This window comes from Aedes albopictus, chromosome 2 (genome assembly GCF_035046485.1).
Source record: "Aedes albopictus strain Foshan chromosome 2, AalbF5, whole genome shotgun sequence".
In the NCBI taxonomy this organism is placed as follows: domain Eukaryota; kingdom Metazoa; phylum Arthropoda; class Insecta; order Diptera; family Culicidae; genus Aedes; species Aedes albopictus.
This window is the reverse complement of record NC_085137.1, coordinates 123,370,394-123,391,553: the sequence shown is the minus strand read 5'-3', so window position 1 is coordinate 123,391,553 and position 21,160 is coordinate 123,370,394. Positions and strand designations below refer to the sequence as shown.

The following is a 21,160-nucleotide window of genomic DNA, read 5'->3' as shown; positions in this document are numbered from 1 at the left end:
TGTTTGTTGAAAACAAATATACAAATTCAAAAAAGTGTCTTTGACCGTTGCATCAAATTTTCAGTTATCGAAAAGTAAAGTCGAAATGTTACAGAATCATACCATTTATGATCATGTGAATTGACTACCCACTAAGCCGAAGAATCATGGCGTGTACAAAAGCTAAACAAAGTGACATTTTCATTCCATGCTAATGCTCTAAAATACTAGCATTGAAACGAAATATTACAGTTGTTTATCGCATAGCTTCCCCGATCTTTTTGGTTTACGTTATGATAGGAAGAACGAGGGGACTATGACAATGAAGCATCCCAATACCCTATATTTGCACAAATGAAAATATGATGAATTCTAGTGCTGTTTGAGTATGGCACTGGGTTGCTGAAATTCAATTATTTCAAGAGAATTTCCAAATCCCTTTCAGGACGGAGCGCAAAAAATTGAAATTTCCATTCAAACCGATCAACTTTGGCTTTCCAGAACTTTAAGATTTTCCAACAAAACATTTATTATTGTTCTTCATTTGAAAGAACTACTCTTTATCCTCCGATTTCTAGCTTTGAGTACCTAGATAACTCGTAAATAAAAAATATGAGACAGATAAACCTTTTTCATGTTTAACGGTTTTTGTGCACTTTTTATTAAACTTGTTTTGGTAAACCTCAGTGGCAACGCAAAAGTTTGTTTTCACACATACAGGTATAAGTAATGGATGAATTATTGAAACATTTTACATTACATGAAACAAAGACTAAACATATGAAAAAATAAGCAATAAACTGTTATCGCTCAACAGCACAATTGTGCATGGAAAATAATTTTAAAAGTATTGCAGCGGTATTTGATAACAAATCAAAGGAGGAAATGCATCCTGTCCGGGAAAGCACGCTTATTACCACAATTTCTAAAAAATACTTGAATTGATTTACAAATTATTCTCTGGAAAGTCTTTGGAAATATCTCTGTGGAAGAATACCAAGAGATATCACTGGAGACATCCATGCCATGGTGAAAATCTTTTTTATAGAGAAAATTATCGGGACAGCCAAACTTTTCACTTTTCAAAAAACCCTAAAAACCCTAGCGGTGATGACGCCTTTCTCAAGTCTTCGAAAACCCATTTCAACAACAAATGAGACGAGCTTGGTGGTCCAGTGGCTACCGCTTCTGATTCAGATGCAGAAGGTCCTGGGTTCAAACCCTAGCTCATCCCTTTCCTCCTACTTTGTATATTTCTATCTACTTTCTCTCTCTCTCCTACATGTACATGCTCTTTCTCTTCTACATATACAGTTGTGTTTATAATAATAGCAGTGAAAGCCGATTTTCATACAAAATGGCCAACTTTGACATATTGTAACTTTGTTCTCCTATGAGCTATTGAGCTGAAAATTTGACAGCGAACTACAAATATGATCAATTTTGTTCTAACAAAATTTGCGAATATTCGAAGCTCGTGAAAAAAAGTTAAACATTTTGTGAAATTGTTCAAAATAATAGCAGTGTAAATAAATTGAAATGTAGCTTTATCTTGAAGAAGCTAGGCAAATTTTCGCACGCTATTTAAACAGTTTTCTCCTTGATTACAAGTTAATGCATGAGGTTAACACATTTGAAAATGTTGGCTGAAAAAGAATTAATCAAAACAAACACTGCTATTATTTTGTTCAATTTCACATAGTGTTTAACTTTTTTCCACGTGCTTAAAAAATTCTCAGATTTTGCTAAAACGATATTCACAATATTTTTAGTTCGCTGTCAAAGTTTAAGCTCAATCGCTCAAAGCAGAACAAAGTTACAGCATGTCAAATTTGGCCATTTTGTATGGAAAACGGCTTTCATTGCTATTTTTATAAACACAGCTGTGCATCTCCTATATAATCGTATGTTCGTAGCAATCACTAGAACCAGAAACGGATTTAAAAAAAAAAGCCGTTTCCCTTCCTTCCAACTTTCATCACAGCACAGTGTCCATCTATCATATAACGCCTACAAGTTATACAACCAAGCGAACTGTGCCGCGCTTCACAGTAATCTCCACACAATCTATTACTTTACGCCTGTCATCTATGGACCAATGCATGAGCCCTGTGCCAAAAAATAAAAACATTTCCCACCAATACACCGACATCCGCATGATCTTGTGCAGGTGCAGAGGATTCAACGGCTTGTTGGCAACAAGCGATTGCAATCATATGTAACTTCCCGCCCCTTCCCCACATTAACCTGCAACCTGAAACTGACGCAGCAGGCGCCATTGTCGCCCAAAATTCAAGACCACCAACGCTCACACTGAAAATGCCTGTTAGTCCCAAGTAGCCAGATTATTGGTTCCTTGTGTGAGTGTAGCTGATCTGGCGATACTGGAGTTGCAACTGCGGGCGGTCAATCAAGTTTCGAGTTTTTTTTTCATCGAAACTCAAGTGATATGTTGATGAATATCGCACTTTCATACGTATAATAAAAATCCATTTCATGGCAACATAATCAGATCCTTTATCTGGTTTTTAATGTTTGAAAAAAAAAAGCCGCAATCTCAAATTTTGGGTCATAATTTTGGATTTAAGTAAGCCAACTTGGAAACTCTGGTCGTCATTTTTGGACTCAAGACTTCTTCCCCATACCAGATATACCCAAATTAAATAGTGTTATACCATTAAACTCTATTTAACAGCCGCCATCTTGATTATTCTGGTTGCTATTTTTAAACTCCGGACATATTCTCCATACTATATATACCCAAATTGCATGGTTTTAGAGCCTAAATTTCCATTAAATAGCCACCATTTTGAATCTAAGGTCGCCATCTTGGGTTTTAGACTTCCATTATTAATATTCTGGTCGTCATTTTTGGACTCCAGACATCTTCCCCATATCAAATATACCCATATTGCATGGGTTTTGAGCCTAAACCACCAGCCGCCATCTTGAATTTTGAGCCGCCATATTAGATTTTAAACGGCCATCTTGGATATTCTGGTCGTTGGTCTCGACTTCTTCCCCATACCAAATATACCCATATTGCATGGTTTTAGAGCCTAAAATACCATTAAACTGCCGCCATCTTGAATTTTGAGCTGCCATCTTGGATATTCTGGTAGTCATTTTTGGACCCCAGACATATTTCCCATACAAAATACAGGTACTCTTCGATATAACGTACAAAAACATTTTCTCTCTGTACGTTATATCGAAGTGTACGTTATATCGAAGCATAGAAACAATTCATATGTGTTATGCTAATGTTGATGTATTCGACGTGAATCTAATCTAATCTAATAATTTCGTGGAATTCACAAAACCAATAATGAAGAAACTTATTTCGTTTTTTTGTGTTTCGATATAACGTACATTTTGCTTCGATATAACATGCACTAATTTTTTCCCCAAATTGCGCTAATTTTGGGTAACAAGGCTAATGCTGCAACACAGCAATGATTTGAGTGATTTCGTAGAGTATCTGAGGGTTAGACGCGACGCGACACGGACAAAACACTTATCGTTCTTACAAAACATGAAAGGAAATAAACATTTACCTTTTCGTCGACCGGTTTCGGGCTAGATGTTGCCCATCTACAGGACGTAGATGGGCAGCATCTAGCCCGAAACCGGTCGACGAAAAGGTAAATGTTTATTTCCTTTTATGTTTTGTAAGAACGATAAGTGTTTTGTCCGTGTCGCGTCGCGTCTTGTGTGTGTTCTTACGTTAGCACGAAACCAAAATAATGAGTGATCTGAGGGTTATTCCAGGAAAAAATAAAAAAAAAATCAATGTTGTACGTTATATCGAATTTGCTATATCGAGGGTACGCTATATAGAGGGTACGTTATATCGAAGAATACCTGTACATCAATATTTCATGGTTTTAGAGCCTTAAACTCCATAAAACAGATGCCATCTTGAATTTGGAGCCACCATTTTAAGTTTTGGGCCGCCGTTTTGAATTTTGGGCCGACATCGTGGATTTTCTGGTCTGCAGTGTTGATTTAATCACAAAATTCGTCAACCACGCTAAAAGTTGCAAAAATCGTCGCAGTTTGATGTGCCGCATGATTTGGCTTGGTTCAGTTTTATATACGGTCATTTCTACCGGAGCTGGTCCGGATCACTGAAATGGTCATAACTTCCGAACGCCTCGTCCGATCCGGACTATTTTTAATGGCGCACAATGCGGTAAAATTCCGGTTCGATTCGAGCTATAATCCAAAAAATGGCGAATGGGAAGTGCCTTAAAAGTGAGAAGTGAGTGAACTGTTTTTGCGCACAGACATACATACATACATACATACATACATACATACATACATACATACACACACACATACATCATCTCAATTAGTTGAACTGAGTTGACCTCGAAGAAAGTCTTGGATGGTTCTCCAGTATACCGGTATTTTTTTAAGGAATCCTAAGAGGAAATTACAAAGTAATTCCTAGATTAATTTCTGAGCAAACCCACGGAGTAATTCTAGGAGAAATTATTTGAGATTTCCCTCCAGAAATGTCTGGTTACATTCTGAGATAAATTCCTGTAGAAAATCCTGGGAAACGTCCTGCAAGAATTTCTGAAGTATTCCTAACAGAAGTTCCTGAAGGAATCCCAAGAAGGTATTCTTATAAAAAATCCTAGAAAAATTCCTCTAGGAATACCAGCCGAAATGTTTGGGTATTTTGTGGCACTTCAGTCTTTTCGGGGATCAAAAACAACTATATGCCTTCTGTTTCCAACGTTTCGATCCTTATTGGATCTTCTTTAAAGAAACGAATAAAAAAATGTTTCTTCGTCAATTAATTCGATTTCCTGAAAAGATCCAATATGGATCGAAACGTTTGAAACAGAAAACATAAGCTGTATGTGATCTCCGAAAAGTCGAAAACGTTACAAAAATACCCAAAAAGTCTACTAAACAGTCGTCGCCAAAGCTGTGAACACCAGCAGAAATTCCTGGAGGAATCTCAGCAAGAATTTCTACTGCCCTGGAAAAATCCCGGCAGTAATTCCAGAAGCAATTCAAGCAGTTAATCTACCACATAAATCTCTGCATACATTTCTATAAAAAAATCCAACAATAATTGTTTAAAAGTTTGGACGGGGTTAGGCCACGTAAGGTGCTAAAGGAATAGAAATTTGTTAGTTACAACCATATTTGGCCGTTTTCAAAAGTATCGCGATACTTGTTAAACGGATTTTTCGTAGTGCCATTCCATAAACATCTGCTTGAAGTAGTCGATTCCATGCATCCTCAGAATAACCTTGCCAAATACCCGTGTATTTCCCTGCATAGCTATGTGGGTGTCTCCTTTCTACACTATACCATCTGACGATTGAATTGAGGGGTTACTGTATTCGACGTAGATCTGATTTAGTGATTACACAACATGCAGTCAAAATACTCTGAACATACGCTCTACAGTGTAACAGGTTTTCAACTTCTGGCGCGTGCCAGTGGTAACGGAAGATAATAATAGAATGAACTCGATTCTCGTAGCTTACGGATATAATGATTATCTACCTTAATCCGACGAACAGTACTCAACAACACGTGCCATACTAATTATAATTGAGTTATCTAGATAACATGAACAATATGATGTGTTTCGGATTTGTTCGAGCTGGTCGATCACCTCTTCTTCTAGTTTATGGAAGACCCCATAGGTAATCGAATGCCTTAAGCAACTGTTGGTTTGTAAAATCGAGCCGTTAAATCGAAACTCTTTACAATAAATGTGTCACCCACACAGGGCCCTACACCACAGCAGTCCCCAATAATAAATTGATGAAATAGCCCTCACGATCGCAAATGCATTTCTGGTCTTTTATCCTTGGCCTGAAAACAGGGGAAGGCATGCGCAAAATATTAGCTCTCTTTATTCAACCCACACTCGAAAGTCGCAATTAACCGTGTACCCACCGAAATGGGTCAACAACCATTTTGCGCGTGTTATGTACCGCGTGCACTGTGTGTCTCCCTCGGGAGGTACTCGATTGAACACGATTTGCATTTCTCCGAATACCACTATTTACAAGGTCCACGATAAACTGCAACGAATGGTACGGGACCATTTTCTTCTTTTTCTTCTTGGCGTAACGTTACCTCCAGGACAGAGCCTGCTTTTCAGCTTATTGTGTATGAACATTTCGACAGTTATCAACTGAGAGCTTCCTCTCTGCTCTGTATAAGTACCGGAAATCGAACCACCCTCATCATCCTCATGCTGAATACCGGCACCTTTACTGCTGTGGCTATAGGTATGGGCCCTCACGAAAGATGGTACGGGACCATCTTCGCCGAACAATCAACACTGTAGAAGGCGCACGGTACTACATACTGGGAAGTCTTAAAGTTTAGCCCTCGACGATGGACGACCTCGTCAATAGCTACTGCGAAGTTGGTCACGTGTTGATCTTGCGTAACCCCCATGAATCTCTTCAAAGTAAATGCAAATTTAATACAAACAAGATCGTAGTTCATTTCCAAAAAAATGTCATTTAATCCTATTCTCCAGTGTGTTGGATGATCAGCGAGAAGAAGAAAACCGAAACCGAACTCAGCCAGGAAACAACGCGGTGCAAACGAGCAGCAGCTGAACGCTCGCGATCGCGATGTTGTGTATCTTGGAGAAAGCGAAGGTAAAAGTAAAATGGCTAAGTGGGTCATTTACTTTCCTTCCTTCGGGGATTGTTCTTGTATAATCGTGGGCCGCCACCGTCGCCCGTCGCGCCGCCGCACGGACACGCTCTCGCGAGGGATCCAGAGGGACTGGATTGGAGAAGCCCATGAGCAAACGGGTTGGAAGAGTGCGATGATGAGAAGGGTATGTGCGATCGAGAGGCTGCTTGTGGATGACGACGACGTGCGGTCGATCGTGTTCTCGGGGAAATTTATTGTTGTATTGCGGCAGTGAAAGTTGTCGAGACATGTGCTCGTGGTGATTTCTTGAGATGTTGTTTTGGTTTGTTTATGAGTTTCTGCAGAGGAATTCACAGCTGTTTGGCATTCATGTTAATGGTATTTGTATTTTTTTTTTTTTTGCGTTTAGCCTAATTTAATACTCTTTTGTGCACAAGGACATTACGTGAGACATTATATTTGGCAGCTGTACTTAGGGGCTGTCCATAAACCACGTGGTCATGAGGGGGTTGGGGGGGGTGGGGGTTTTGGTTAATGACCATTTTGTATGGACGAATAAAAACTTTTGTATGGACTAATGACCACGCGGGGGGGGGGGGGGGGGGGGGTTTGAAAAGTCCCAAAAAATGACCACGTGGTTTATGGAGAGCCCCTTACAGTTTTTTGTGCAGCGCTTTCCAAGCCATCCATGTATCAGGGTTAGCTAGAACCTTGAAGCGATCGTGTGACCAACTGCGACAAGGGAACTAGCATTAATTCGAAAATCTAGCGTTCATTTAAGTGATCTCTTTGAAATTAATTAAGTATCGATTACCAATATAACATATAACCTATCACGTTTTTTTTTTTCTCCATTCGATTTCTTTCCAGTAGTCAGTCGAAACCTGCGGCATCTACCATGCGTGGTGCGGAGTTCCGGTGCCGAGGGCATCTGCATGTTTGCCATCGATTGCTTCAAAGCCAACGGCACCCACCTAGGGGTCTGCATAGACAAGATATTCTTCGGATCCTGCTGTCAGGTGCACGTAAGTAGTCCTCTTCAACAGAACTGAAGGCTCTGTGGGAAAAATTACACAATAATTTCATTGTCTCGGCTTAGAGTGGATGGAATCCATATTTCGACTCAAGTTGTAAAAAAAAATCAATGGAACGGATAAAAAGAGGTGTCATGTAGTACTCAAAACTAGCAGCGTGAACCCCATGCTTGTTTGATCCCAGTGTCTCTTCCAATTATAGGATTTAATTTCATAAAACAAATTCTTTAAAAAAATAACAATTATATGCGATTTGAGCTGTTTTATGCCGTTTGAGCCAAACTGTGGGTCACTGTATTGTTGTATTCTCCACTTCTTGTCTTTTAAACAATTCAGTGACAAAGCTCTGCTTGAACAGCATTAAATTGATAAATAGGGTATTGGTTCCCTTATTAAACATGCGGCTCTCATTTTCATCCTACTAAAATCAAAGAATTGAAGAATTGTTTCTTATTTTTGTATTTTTGTTAGAAGTGAGCTCACATGAAACCAAGAAAAACGGCATCAATCGGTGCCGAAATCGCTTGTTTTCGAATAGGATTAAAATGGGAGCGTGAGATTACTGATGCACTCATGCCTTATCATCTTTCTTTAAAATGCGTCAATGCGGACTCCCTGGGAGGCTGGAAGAAGATTGCGCAACGGGGTATCGGTTAATCAGGATCCAGAAAGCTCGCCCAATTTATTTTCGACATCACAAAGCAAATCTGTTCGGATTCGGTCCAAGTACTGGCGAATACTCGAAAGGAGTGCGATAGATTATCCCTTCTCGATGCTAAAATTCTCACTCGTGCTTCTGTTATGTAACAATTCTGCCCTAGGAATGGATAGAATAAAGTTCAACCTGCTCAAAAGTGTTCCAGATATTGCGAAGAGGTGCTTGTTGAATATATTCAACAAGAATAGGAAGAGCAACTCTGTTCCGGATGACTGGAGACGAGTGAGTGTTATAGCCATCCAAAAGCCCGGGAAGCCCGCGTCGGATCACAACTCGTACCGTCCTGTTGCGATCATGTCGTGCTTACTGAAGCTGCTAGAGAAGATGATTCTAAATCGGCTCGACAAATGGGTTGAATCGAACGGCCTTTCTTCAGATACTCAATTTGGTTTTAGTAGAGACAAGAGAATGAGCGATTGTCGAATGTTTCGTGGAAAATTGTTCGCTACGACAGCTTTCGGATGACGCAATGGTCTCTGTCATCGGACCAGAGGCGGAAGATCTGCAAAGAACACTGCTAGATAAGGTAATGGTTCCTTTATTAATTGTTATGTGTCCGACAATGCTTTTTCCACATCGTGTATTTACCCATTTATGTTAGGGACCCGGGTACACTGTCGGCCACATAAGGGTTAAGCATGTGGCTCCCATTTTCATCTTTCGTAAAACAAAGGATTGAGCACACAGGAAAACAAAAAGAAAGGAATCAATCGGTGCCATAATAGCTTGTTTTCGAGTAGGATGAATTTGGGATCGTGAGATTACTTTAAGCACTTAGACAATTTGTCTTGGGCTGTAACGCTATAGGTATCCAATTATCCCCGGAGAAAACTGCGTAAGTTGTATTCTCCAGGAAGCTTGATTCAGCAGATCTAGAGCATCAATTTTAGGGTTAGGAACTCTCTCAAGCTCTTTCGCATTTGTATTTTGGGGTCTGGTTCGACTCTAAAGGCACCTGGGGATACAGTACATTAAATATCTGTAGGTAGAAGAAGTACCAACAACAAATCAACTTCACGCGCACACTTACCGGGAAATGGTGTGGATCGCACCCGGATGATCTGATAAGGCTATATTGGACAACGATACGGTCAGTTCTCGAATACGTAGCTTTTGGATTCAGTCCGCCGCGAAAAAAACATATCCTGAAGCTAGTGAGCAAGTGAGTGTTCCCATCCTTGCTAAACACCAGTGAAACGGTTGGTCAAATCTGGCCGCACGGTCGAACAACTCGCTCAGATTTGAGCTATGTTTGATTGTTTGTAACAAACATTGCGCCAATCGGAGCGAACTGTTTTTTTGGCCACACGGTGTTTGACCAACCGTTTGACTGGTGTGTAGGCCTCCTTAGACTGCATGAACTCGACTCTCACAATGAGTTTGGAGGTACTAGCAGGAGTATTGCCTTTATCAGTGCGTTTCGTGTAGTTGTCGTTAACCCTCCAGCAGTCACGTCTTTGAATACCTGCAGCGGACGCTGCACTCACGATGTGTGCCACATGCGTGCATTTTTCATGGTGCGTGTACTCAGTACACGACGCGATCGCTCCCGGGTCAAGGTTCCTCATCCACTGTAAGGTACTAAATTCAGTAGTACTAGTAGTGGTAATTGAAAATTTGGAAAATCTTGTCGAACGAATTTATCAAACGAAATGTACTACTCGTACATGACTCTGGAGGTTAATCCTTCTTCGAATATTCTCAACCGTGATTGCTTCTCAGTCTGACCATGAATTCCAGATCCGCTCCGATCTGAACACGTTACAAAAATGTTTGCTAGCAAGTTTGGGCATGTCAGTTGTTTGAAAACAGGTTTTTCACTGATGGATCATGTATCCAAGATGAACCAGCCCTGAAAATCTCGTTAATAAAGATAATAATAATAATAATAATAATAATAAACTGACGGATCTAAAACAAATGATTCCACTGGATATGCAGAATTGACGTATATACAGTCAGGTTATTTTTACGCGGGGATACGTACCGCGTAAAAAAACTCAGTTCAAAATCCAAAAAAAAAACCGCGTAAAAAAAGTCTCACCATTTCTCGACGAATCATGCAAAAATAAGACGATGATTTTTTTTTGTATGGAGTTTTCATATACGCGGCCGCGTAAATGAAAACCGCGTTAAAAAAACCTGACTGTAGTCGATATTTTCCTCGAATTTGATAAATTATCTGACACACTAGTAGTATCTAGGGGCAAGACACTGTGGAAACGAGAGTAACTCTGAGAAATTCTGAGTAACTCTTTTCACCAATGATCGACGAAATTTGTTGAAAAACACCCCTAAAACTGCAAGAAAACCGAGATATCGGGCAATATTGTTTTGATTTTGCGATAAATCAGGCAATACCCAAGTAAAAACAGGAGCAATCCGGAGAAATTCCGAGCAACTCCGTGAAGGAAAATGTACTCTCCAGCACAGTGTCTTGCCCCAAGGCCCGGATATCATTTCTGGAGGAATCGTTGGAGAAACTCCTGAAGAAATCCCACCTCTTGAAGAATGAATCCCGCATGGATCCCAAAATTCAGCATAAAATCCTGATGAAATCTCAGCAGAAATACTTGAGAGAATGTCTGAAGCTATCCATGGATGAATCTCTGGAAAGAAGACGGTTAGAAAGCTTAGGGCGAAGCTGCATTTTACAGTGCTTGCTTTTATGTTAGTTCAATATTTCCCATGATTTTAAATTCACTACTCGAGGCCTATGTCCTACGGGGATCTATGTTCTCAAATATTCAACTCGAAATGTCTGATTTTGTTGAGAATTTCATTTCAAGTTAATTTTCTAGCCTACCGATTTTTATTCATTAAGTCTACCGATATCGAAGAAAACCATCTGGCCACCCTGACTATATATTACACATTAGAGCGAATTGCCTCTCTTCCCTCGCTCTCTCCCTATTTCATGTTTACGGATAGCCTCAGTTGTAAGAACCCATATAGCCGAGGCGGTAAACGCACGGGTATTCAGCATGACCATGCTGAGGGTGACGGGTTCGATTCCCGGTCGGTCCAGGATCTTTTCGTAAAGGAAATTTCCTTGACTTCCTTGGGCATAGAGTATCTTCGTGCCTGCCACACGATATACACATGCAAAATGGTCATTGGCAGAGGAAGCTCTCAGTTAATAACTGTGGAAGTGCTCATAGAACACTAAGCTGAGAAGCAGGCTTTGTCCCAGTGAGGACGTTACGCCAAGAAGAGAGAGAGAGGATAGCCTCAGTTCAATAGAGGCTATTCGTTCAATGAGGCCGGTAAAGCATTCCCCTTGTTTTGTTCGAAATATTTTGAGTGCTTTATCGAATCAGTCATACACAATAACCTTGGTTTAAGTCCCTTTGCATTGCTCGATTCCGGCAATAAGAAGGCGATCTCCCTCGCCAAGGTGAGCGCTGTGGAAAGCGATATATATTTATAACCGACAAATTGCCTATCACGATTTTGTTTTTCAATTGCTCGTTAGCAGATCTTGATCGATTGGCATCGAAAATGGATGGGTAGAATGTAACCACACTTTTTCGCAGGTGTTGAATAAACCGTAGGGATTTTATCAAAATAATGAGTCAAAATTTGTCCAATCACTACTCTCTTGGCTCGCATTTATTGAGAATACAGTCAATTCTCTTACTAAACGAATTCTTAATAAACGGACTTTTACTAGACAGGGGTGAGCGTTATAGGAGACTAGGAGCGCTATGGGATTTCGGCTTTTTGGGGGTGTGGCCTATTATCTTGGGTGTGCTAAGACATAGCGCAATACTTTCTTCGGCAAAGTTTAAGGGCTTGAAAAGATCTACCATTTAGAACTTTTGTTCATATGATTAGTTGGCAAATTGGCCGCTAGAAGTACCATCAACAGTTTGATGTTACATTGCACTACAGGAACCATATCAGGTTGTTAAGCAAACGTTACGATATGCGACAGGTCCAGACCCTGATAATTTGGAAGGATAGTGTCTACTGGAAAGTTGTTGGGTACGCCAATAACAGATGATGAGTTGCGAAGTTCGAAATTCCTCCATGGGTGGCGCTAATGAGCATGTAAATTTTCATAACCTGGTGTCTTCGGCAAAGTTGATCAGTATGATATATAGGCTTACATAAAATAGAATACTTGTTTCGTAATTCTGCCACTGGGCGGCGAACATGAAAATTTTAGAAATCTCATAGCTCAGAATCCTGATAACATAAAAGGTTGGTGTCTTCGCCATAGTTGATCAGTATGATATAGACTTACATAAAACGGGACACTTGGTTCGGAATTGTGCCATTAGGCGGTGCTAGTAAACATACAAATTTTAGAAATCTCATAGCTCAAAATTGTGATAACTTAGAAAGTTGGTGTCTTCGGCAAAGTTATTTAGTATGACATAGACTTACATAAAAGCGAACACTTGTTTAGGAATTCTGCCACTAGTCGGCGCTAGTGAACATGCACATTTTGGAAATCTCATAGCTCAGAATCCTGGTAACTTTGATAGTTGGTGTCTTCGGTAAAATTGATCAGTATGACAGAGACTTACATAAAATGGAACCATTGTTCTGGAGTTCAGCCACTAGGTGGGGCAAGTGTACTTGCAAATTTTAGAAATCTTATAGCTCAGAATCCTAATAACTTAGAAAGATGGTGTCTTTGACAAAATTTAGCAGTATGACATAGACTTACAAAAACTGGACTTAATAAATACTGACTGAGTGGGAGATGGACAAATTGGAGTCGAATATGAGAAAAAGTTACTCGTCCTCTCAGTAAGACTCGAACTCAAGACATCTACTCTCTGGACAAGAGCGTTACCACTACACCACGAGAAGACTGGAAGATAGTAGTAGAAGTTGTGTGTTCGAGTCAAACCGAGAGGACAAGTAGGGATAGGCGGGGCATAATGAGCAGGTGGGGCACAATGAGCACTTTGTATTTTCACTGTAAATCTTCTAATTAACAAATCAAATTGCTTTATTGTAGCTTAATTAACTTAAATCCAATGAGTCGATGACAAAACATTAGTCAAAAAATCCGTTCACCTTGAAAAAATAATCAAAATGTGTAAAGTGGTCATGTACTGGGAAAATATCATAAGAATCAGGTGACCTAAACTAAGGTTTTGGGAATCGAAATCACAACTTAGTGGGCATCTATCGATTTTCTTCATATTCCCTACACTGAGGATACTGCAACTCCGAAAATCATACGAATCAACTATGATTTTTAGCCACAAGAATTTCTTGCGAAAATCATAGTTACGAACTATGATTTTGGATTCAAAGCGCCAACTATTATTGTCATACTGTTACTGTATAAATTTCATAATACTCACGTATGAAAATCATACCGACAACGTATAAAAATTGAAACTATGACTTATGACTATCATACATATGTTTATGAAATATTTTGCACAAATAAAAAAAATCGCTCCCTGGATTCGAACCAGGAACGTTAAGGTTGGCGAGTGCGTGCTTGACTCATCCGCCCATCGACGCTGTGGAAGTTGAAGTGGTTAGAAGCCAATAAAAGGTTTTGTTGTTTTTTTAGCAATGGTGTTTCACAACACATCCTATGATTTTCATACGAAGCTTCTTATGAGATTTTTCATACAATAAGTCTATTGGATTTCGCTTTTCGATGTATGAAAAGCACACGAGAACTATGAAATGATGAAAAAATAAAAATACCTTAAAAAATACCACATCTTATGAGAACTATGAAAAACATACGAACAGTATCCTCAGTGTAGGCCAATGAAATGTATTTGTAACACTTTTCAACTATTTGTATAATTATTTTGTTGAAAAAATATGCTTCAAAGAGTTGGTAGTAGGGTGGGGCAAAATGAGCTACTGTCTGGTGCTCCAGTCAGATGTTTTTTTTTTGAATTTCTACCGGGTGTTCTTCTAGGGATTTCTTTTAAAAGTTTTCCTAGATTTCTCTAGGATTTCCTCTTGAATTTCTTTCAGAGGTTTTCTATGTTCCTTCATGGGTTTCCCTAATATTTCCGTCCGGGATTATTCTCAGATTTTTTTCGCTTGATGTTCCTCTCGAGATAAATAGGGTCAAGTGCCCAACCGCTATAACTAAGTCAATTTCAAACCGATTGATTTGAAATTTTGTGTAGAGTTAGGCACGTACAGTATCTAACTCTGTACGAAAATTCAAATCAATCGGTTCAATCGGTTTGAAATTGACTTGGTTATAGCGGCAAGTGCCCAAAATAGGTACACCTGCCCAAATGGTACAATACCCTATATCCAATAAGTACTTGCAGAGTTTTTTTTTTCACATGATTTTACCTGTTTTTACTGATATTTTTTTTGGGAATTTCTGAAAAGTAATTTTGTAGATTATCCCAGCAGGAGTCCCGAGAATAACTTCTGAGAAAAACCTTCTGGAACTTCTTGAAGAAGCCTGAAAAGGAACACCAAGTATCTCGGGAAAAATTTTGGTGGGGATTCCAGAAAGAACTCTGGTAGTAATCCCGAGAAAATTTCTCAAAAATAATTTTGGAAGGACCACTGCACAAAATTTTGTGAGCAACAACGAGGAAAGGCTTGAAAAAAAAAACCGCAGAAAGAACTCCATGATAAATATCTGTAGTTGCTCCTGAGACCAGCCCACTATTTACACCTTCCCTTTAAAAATGCTTAAGGTGGCGATTTTTTGAAAGTCTTCGCCAAAATAGTAAGGAAAACGAAACGTTGTTGAAAAGAGGGAACAAAGAGCAACTATTTATAGTTACTAAAAGTTGGGTCAGCCATATTGATTTTGGCCGCAAACTTGAATTTTTATACTAAAACTTTTTTCCCATGATGTTGGCAACCATCTATTATCAAAAATTTTACATCAATTGAAAGCCGAAACATTTATACACAACACATAAAAAAGAGATGTCTTTTTTCCTATCAAAAGATATCTGTAGTTCCTGTAGGTACAGAAATAAAAAAAAAACTCTGGATGGAATTAAGATTGGAGACATCCTAGGATCAACTTCGGAAGGTATCTTCTAAAAGAAGTCTTGGAGGTTATTTCCGAGAAAAATGTATGTGAGAAAAAAATTAAAAGAAATTCCGCTAGAACTTTTAACAAAACATCCTGCGGAAAATTCCTGTAGAAATCCCGGAAGAAACTCTTCCAAGAGAACTCTCACGTATATTTCTTGATGATATTAAAGGTGAAGGTTCGGAAGAAATCCCGGGTAAAACTCCTGCAGACAATTCTTGAAAAACTCCTGAAGGAAATCCTCAGAGGGCTCTAGTAGAAATCTCTAGTAGAAATCTCTGGAATAAACTTTCAACAGTTTATTAGAAATCAGAGCAGATCTTCTAGGGAAATCCTGTGGCAAGGAATCGCAGCAAATCATTAGAGGAGTCTCGCGAGCAATTCTAGGAAAAATACCACAACAACATCGGAGAAATATCCCGAGAGAAACACCTGTGGAGATACCGGGTTAAATCCTGAAAGAAATCCCACGATTTTTTTCCTAGGTAAAACGCAGTAGGAATAACGGGGGAAATCTTGCGAGGGACTCTGGGAGTAATGAATCAATGGAAAAAAAATGAAAAGAAAAATATTGATAAGATTCGCGTGAATAACTCCAGGGGAAATCCGGAGAATCCCAGAAGAATTTATTGAAGAAATGCCATGAAAATGCCGTGAACATATTGAAGAAATCTTGTGAGCAATACTGGAAGGCTTTCCAAGAGATGTTTCTTGTAAAGGAACTACTAGATGGACTAAGCCTCCAGATTCGTCTGCGTTCACTTGGAATTTGCAGCATATTAGCGGAATTGTCATCTTGCTACGACTTGCTAACCCTCACCTTTTTCGTTTAGCACGGTTATCCAGATCTTTTTTTATATAACTTGCTTATGAATCACCCGATATCACCCGTTTGAATCTCCATCTATTTTTGAAAAGATACTACAAGTAGTAAAGTTCACCACTTTTTTATTCATACGACCCAGTATTTAGAGTACTTTATCATTTGAGCAGGTGTATATATCTGGGCACTTGCCGCTATAACCGAGGCCAATTTGGACCTATTTAATAACGTAATTTTTAGCACACGGTGAGATACGCGCAGTATCTAACCCTAATAAAATTAATTGGTATGAAGTTGACTTAGTTATAGCGGCAAGTGCCCAAAATAGGTATACCTGCCCGATACAAGACCCTGCTTTACTATCGTCAAAAGTGTAGTCACTGCAATTATTTTTTTAACTACTCGCATACACAATATATTCCCTATACATAATCCAACGTTCACCCCGAGCTGAGATAATACATATAATATAACGCTACCTATACCCTACTTTTCCATTGTGCAATGCTGCAGAAACTCTAATTTATGTTCTGTACACCTTGTCTTCCAGGATGACAGCCTGTTGTTCAAATACGAAATTACGGACAACAGTATAGACAACAACCACTCAGGTACCCACTACCAGCACCATCCAACTGTGATCGATATGAGTAAGAAACCTCCACTAACGGAAACGATATTGCCCACGTCGGCTAAACCAAACAGCACTACCAAATATGAGTTAGTTAGCACTTCATCAACAACAACCCGCCGAACAACTACAAAATTCAGCCGAAGAAACTCCACAGCGACAGCGACCACTGTGAAACTGGAACAGAAGGACGAAACACCTTCCACGACGACCGAGTATCAAGAATTTTCCACTTTTCAGTATGTTCAAAGCAGTAAGAACCCCGGATCAGGAGAAGCCGAGACAACCAAACGAACGACGACTACTCGGAGAACACCTCCAAGAAACACAACCAAACCGTACAAGACTAGGAGACCAACGCCCAGTCGGAATACAACAAAAAGACCAACAACTCAGACAACAACGCCCAAATCTACAATGACGACCTTCCAAGAAGTTAGACGAAATGTGACGACATGGTCAACGGTTACACGGATACCGACGACATCTGCTGAGGTAACCACCAGTTCACCCAATCAACCGACTACTACCAGTTCGACAACCGTTAGACGCACGACAACTCAAACACGAAAACCAACTACCACTTTATCCACGTCTTCCGAGGAGTCCACCTATTTCATACCATCTCGAAGACCTCCAACGATTCAACCGCTTACACGACCACCAGTCCGACGAAGACCAACGACAACTGCTACTACCGTGACGGAACCGGAAACCACCAAAGCACCTCGACCACGACCTAGGCCAACAGCTGAAATTGTCACCGTACCAGCAACTTCACTAGAACACCTTATTGAAGACCTCCTTACATCTGCTGGTCAGGAACTTTCTTCGATAGAAACCACCGTTGGTACAACAGTGAAAGAAACACGTGAAAAGCCAACCACCACTCCTCAAACTACAATGGCTCATCGAAGAACTACTACGGTCAGTAGTACCGTGCCTTCGACCTCCACGACTACTCCTTCGACAACTACCAGGACCACAACACCTTCAACGACTACGAAAACCACTACCTCAGCTCCAACAACGACAACGAAAACTACAACAACCTCTACCACGACAGAACCTCCGACAACCACGACTGTTAGAACGACAAAGACTACTCCCGCAGGACGCATCACGCCTCCTGCCGACGCTGACTATCAACCGGAGACTTCACAGACCGAAAACTCCCTGGATGAGACCACCGCTGGCGCCGGTTTAGTTACCTGGTCCAGCATTGTGGACGAACCCTCCAGTAGCGAGAAGCTCCCCTCCGACCCAGGTAAGATTCATCCATCCAGATCAGTGTCATCTTCTGACCATTTCACATGTTGTTAGCAATCATCCAACCGTAACTAATGCCATTCGCCCATCAGCGCCTACAGGTCCCACTACGTCCAACAGTTGGATACTGATTCATACACTAACCCCGGAGGAGGTGCTCAGCGCCAATCAGACTAACAATCACAGCTCACCCACTCAAACCTCATCGTCATCCTCCGCATCGCTGATCGACCTCGAGGACCCAGAACCCTCGCCGGACATCATTCTACCGCCACTTGATCCGCTGCTTCCGGAAGCGGCCTACATCTACACCATTCATGACGAAACTAACCAGACCATATCCGGCGACCTCATCTCTCATTCGCAACTTGCATCCTCGCCTTCCACAGAGGAGAGTCCTGTTACATCTCCGCCTAGCATGTCCGAAGAAGTCACTACCACCAGTAGTACGTTTGCACCCATTACTACGAAAAAGACCACAACGGCTAGTGCCACTACCAGCACTGCTGATAGCCCAAGCACTCTGACCACAGAAGAGAAGATTGCAACGACCACTAGAGCGGAGCCGACAACGACTATGCTCACTACCACAACGCCCACAATAGTGTCCACTAGTGAACGAACGACTCCAAGCCCCAGTACGGCTGCTACTGAGACCACCAGTAGCAGCACGGTAACTGACACCACTCCACCGCATGTCACTAGTAGTACAAGTGTAGAATCATCCACCAGTTCATTAGCCCCAACAAGCATGGTGCTCACTACTACCACTACCACAGAACAGGAGACCTCACCGGGTAATATGTTGTGCATGAATTTGTCAGCTTGATCCACTACTGTATCGTAAACTGTGTTTTAATTTTTTAATCTTTCAAACTTCTACGAGTCTTCTCTTTTTAACGCTTGAATTCTTTCCCCAATCTAGCTACCACACCTACAACTTCCGCCCCGGAGATTCTCATAGAGATTTTCGGTCCAACGACGAGTTCACCGAAGCTCCCGTCGACTACTCAGTTCTTCTCCACCGTGGACCCATCCACCGTCGAATCCATCACGGATTCCACCACCGAAGAGTCCAGTTCCGAAGAAGGAAGCGGCAGCGAGGAAGAATCCGGCGAAGAGGAAAGTTCCAGCTACGAAAGTTACGAATCGACCGCAGAACCCACCACCACAACGGTAACCGAAGCCAACCGATATCCGAACACGACTTGGTCCACCAGTTCACCGAGCACCGCGGTCGATTCGACCACCATCACCAGCACAACAACCCTCAACATCACCAGTTCCCTCCAATCGATTGCATCGATGTTCAACATCAGCACCAGCACCGGTATGCCGGTACGGTTTCCAGCGGACAATGTCACCTCGACGACCGCCAGCAGCTCCACGTCGCCGGACGGAGGAGTCACGATGTCGCCCGACTTTACGACCTCCTCGTCGTCGTCCACCACAACCGTGCCACTGCTCGAGGGCATCGATTATCGTGCCGGTAAGTTCAAACCAAGTTCGCTCTCAGAGAGTGCATTTACTCTAATAACTACCAGATTCCTGCCGTTTTTTTGCTGTTCGACACGAGATGGAAAGTTGTAGGGGGGGATTGGTGAGAAAGGCGCTTTTGGGGTAAACGCGTAAATTTTAACATTGGAACACGTTTGTGAATGTCGTTAGGAGCTGTCCATAAGCTACGTGAACTCATTTTTGGTCATCTCTGAACCTCAACCTTTTTCGTAGACTATTGTCCATAAAACATTTTTGAAATTTGTATGAACCGTAGACTATGGTCAGATCCTCTCTCTTTTGTGACCTTTTATTTTGAACATACCTCTATGATATTGGGACTTCTTCCAGGGTCAGTAATTCCTCCAAATTATACGAAATAATTTACGGATTCTTTTGGAAATTGGTCCCGGCAATACTTCAAAAGTTTATTCAAGGATTATGTCTACAAATTCTCCTCTACTTCCATTAAAAAACTATCGAAGATTTTTTTTGAAATTTTCTCGAGGTATTTCTTTATTTTCTTACAGGGATTAATTGAGGTATTCCATTAGCTCTTACTTGCCTTACCGGTCAGGCTAAGGCCGGGGTGGCCTCTGCTGTACATAGTAGCCGCCTCCATTCCACTCGGTCCATGGCTGTTTGTCTCCAGTTCCGCACTCTGCGTAGGGTCCGCAGATCGTCCTCCACTTGGTCGACCCACCTAGCTCGCTGCGCTCCACGTCTTCTTGTACCGGTCGGATGACTCTCGAGAACCATTTTGGTCGGGTTGCTATCCGACATCCTGATGACGTGACCCGCCCACCGTAGCCTCCCGATTTTCGCGGTATGGACGATGGTTGGTTTTCTCAGCAGCTGATGCAGCTCGTGGTTCATTCGCCTTCTCCAAGTCCCGTCTTCCATCTGCACTCCGCCGTAGATGGTACGCAACACCTTCCGTTCGAAAACTCCAAGGACGCGTTGGTCCTCTGCACGTAGGGTCCATGTTTCGTGCCCATAGAGGACGACCGGTCTAATCAACGTTTTGTAGATGGTTAACTTCGTGTTACGGCGAACTTTATTCGATCGTAGAGTTCTGCGGAGTCCAAAGTAAGAACGATTTCCTGCCACAATGCGCCTCTGAATTTCTCTGCTGGTGTCGTTGTCGGCGGTCACCAGTGAGCCCAAGTACACGAATTCTTCAACCGCCTCGATTTCATCACCGTCGATATGAATTCGGGGTGGCGGGCGCGGTGATTCCTCCCTGGAGCCTTTTGCCATCATGTACTTTGTTTTCGACACATTGATGACTAATCCGATTCGCCTGGCTTCACTCTTTAGTCGGATGTACGTTTCCGCCATCGTCTCAAATTTACGAGCAATAATATCAATATCATCGGCGAAACCAAGCAGCTGAACGGACTTCGTGAAAATCGTCCCACTCGTGTATATCCCCGCTTTTCTTATTACACCCTCCAAAGCAATGTTGAACAGCAAGCACGAAAGACCATCACCTTGCCGTAACCATTAGCTTTTAGTCCCATTTAAAAAAAAAGATTGTTGTAGAAAA

At 41.3% G+C, this 21,160-nt stretch overlaps 1 protein-coding gene across 1 annotated transcript in view; it reads left to right on the top strand.

Moving 5' to 3' along the window:
• The window catches only part of LOC115255253 (mucin-2), a 240,229-nt gene that overhangs the window by 168,004 nt on the left and 51,065 nt on the right, over window positions 1-21,160 (top strand). The window contains exons 4-7 of the mRNA XM_029853199.2: window positions 7,507-7,658; window positions 16,765-18,112; window positions 18,207-18,911; window positions 19,040-19,603. Of these exons, the coding sequence (XP_029709059.1) occupies window positions 7,507-7,658; window positions 16,765-18,112; window positions 18,207-18,911; window positions 19,040-19,603 (2,769 nt within the window). The remainder of the gene's footprint in view (window positions 1-7,506; window positions 7,659-16,764; window positions 18,113-18,206; window positions 18,912-19,039; window positions 19,604-21,160) is intronic.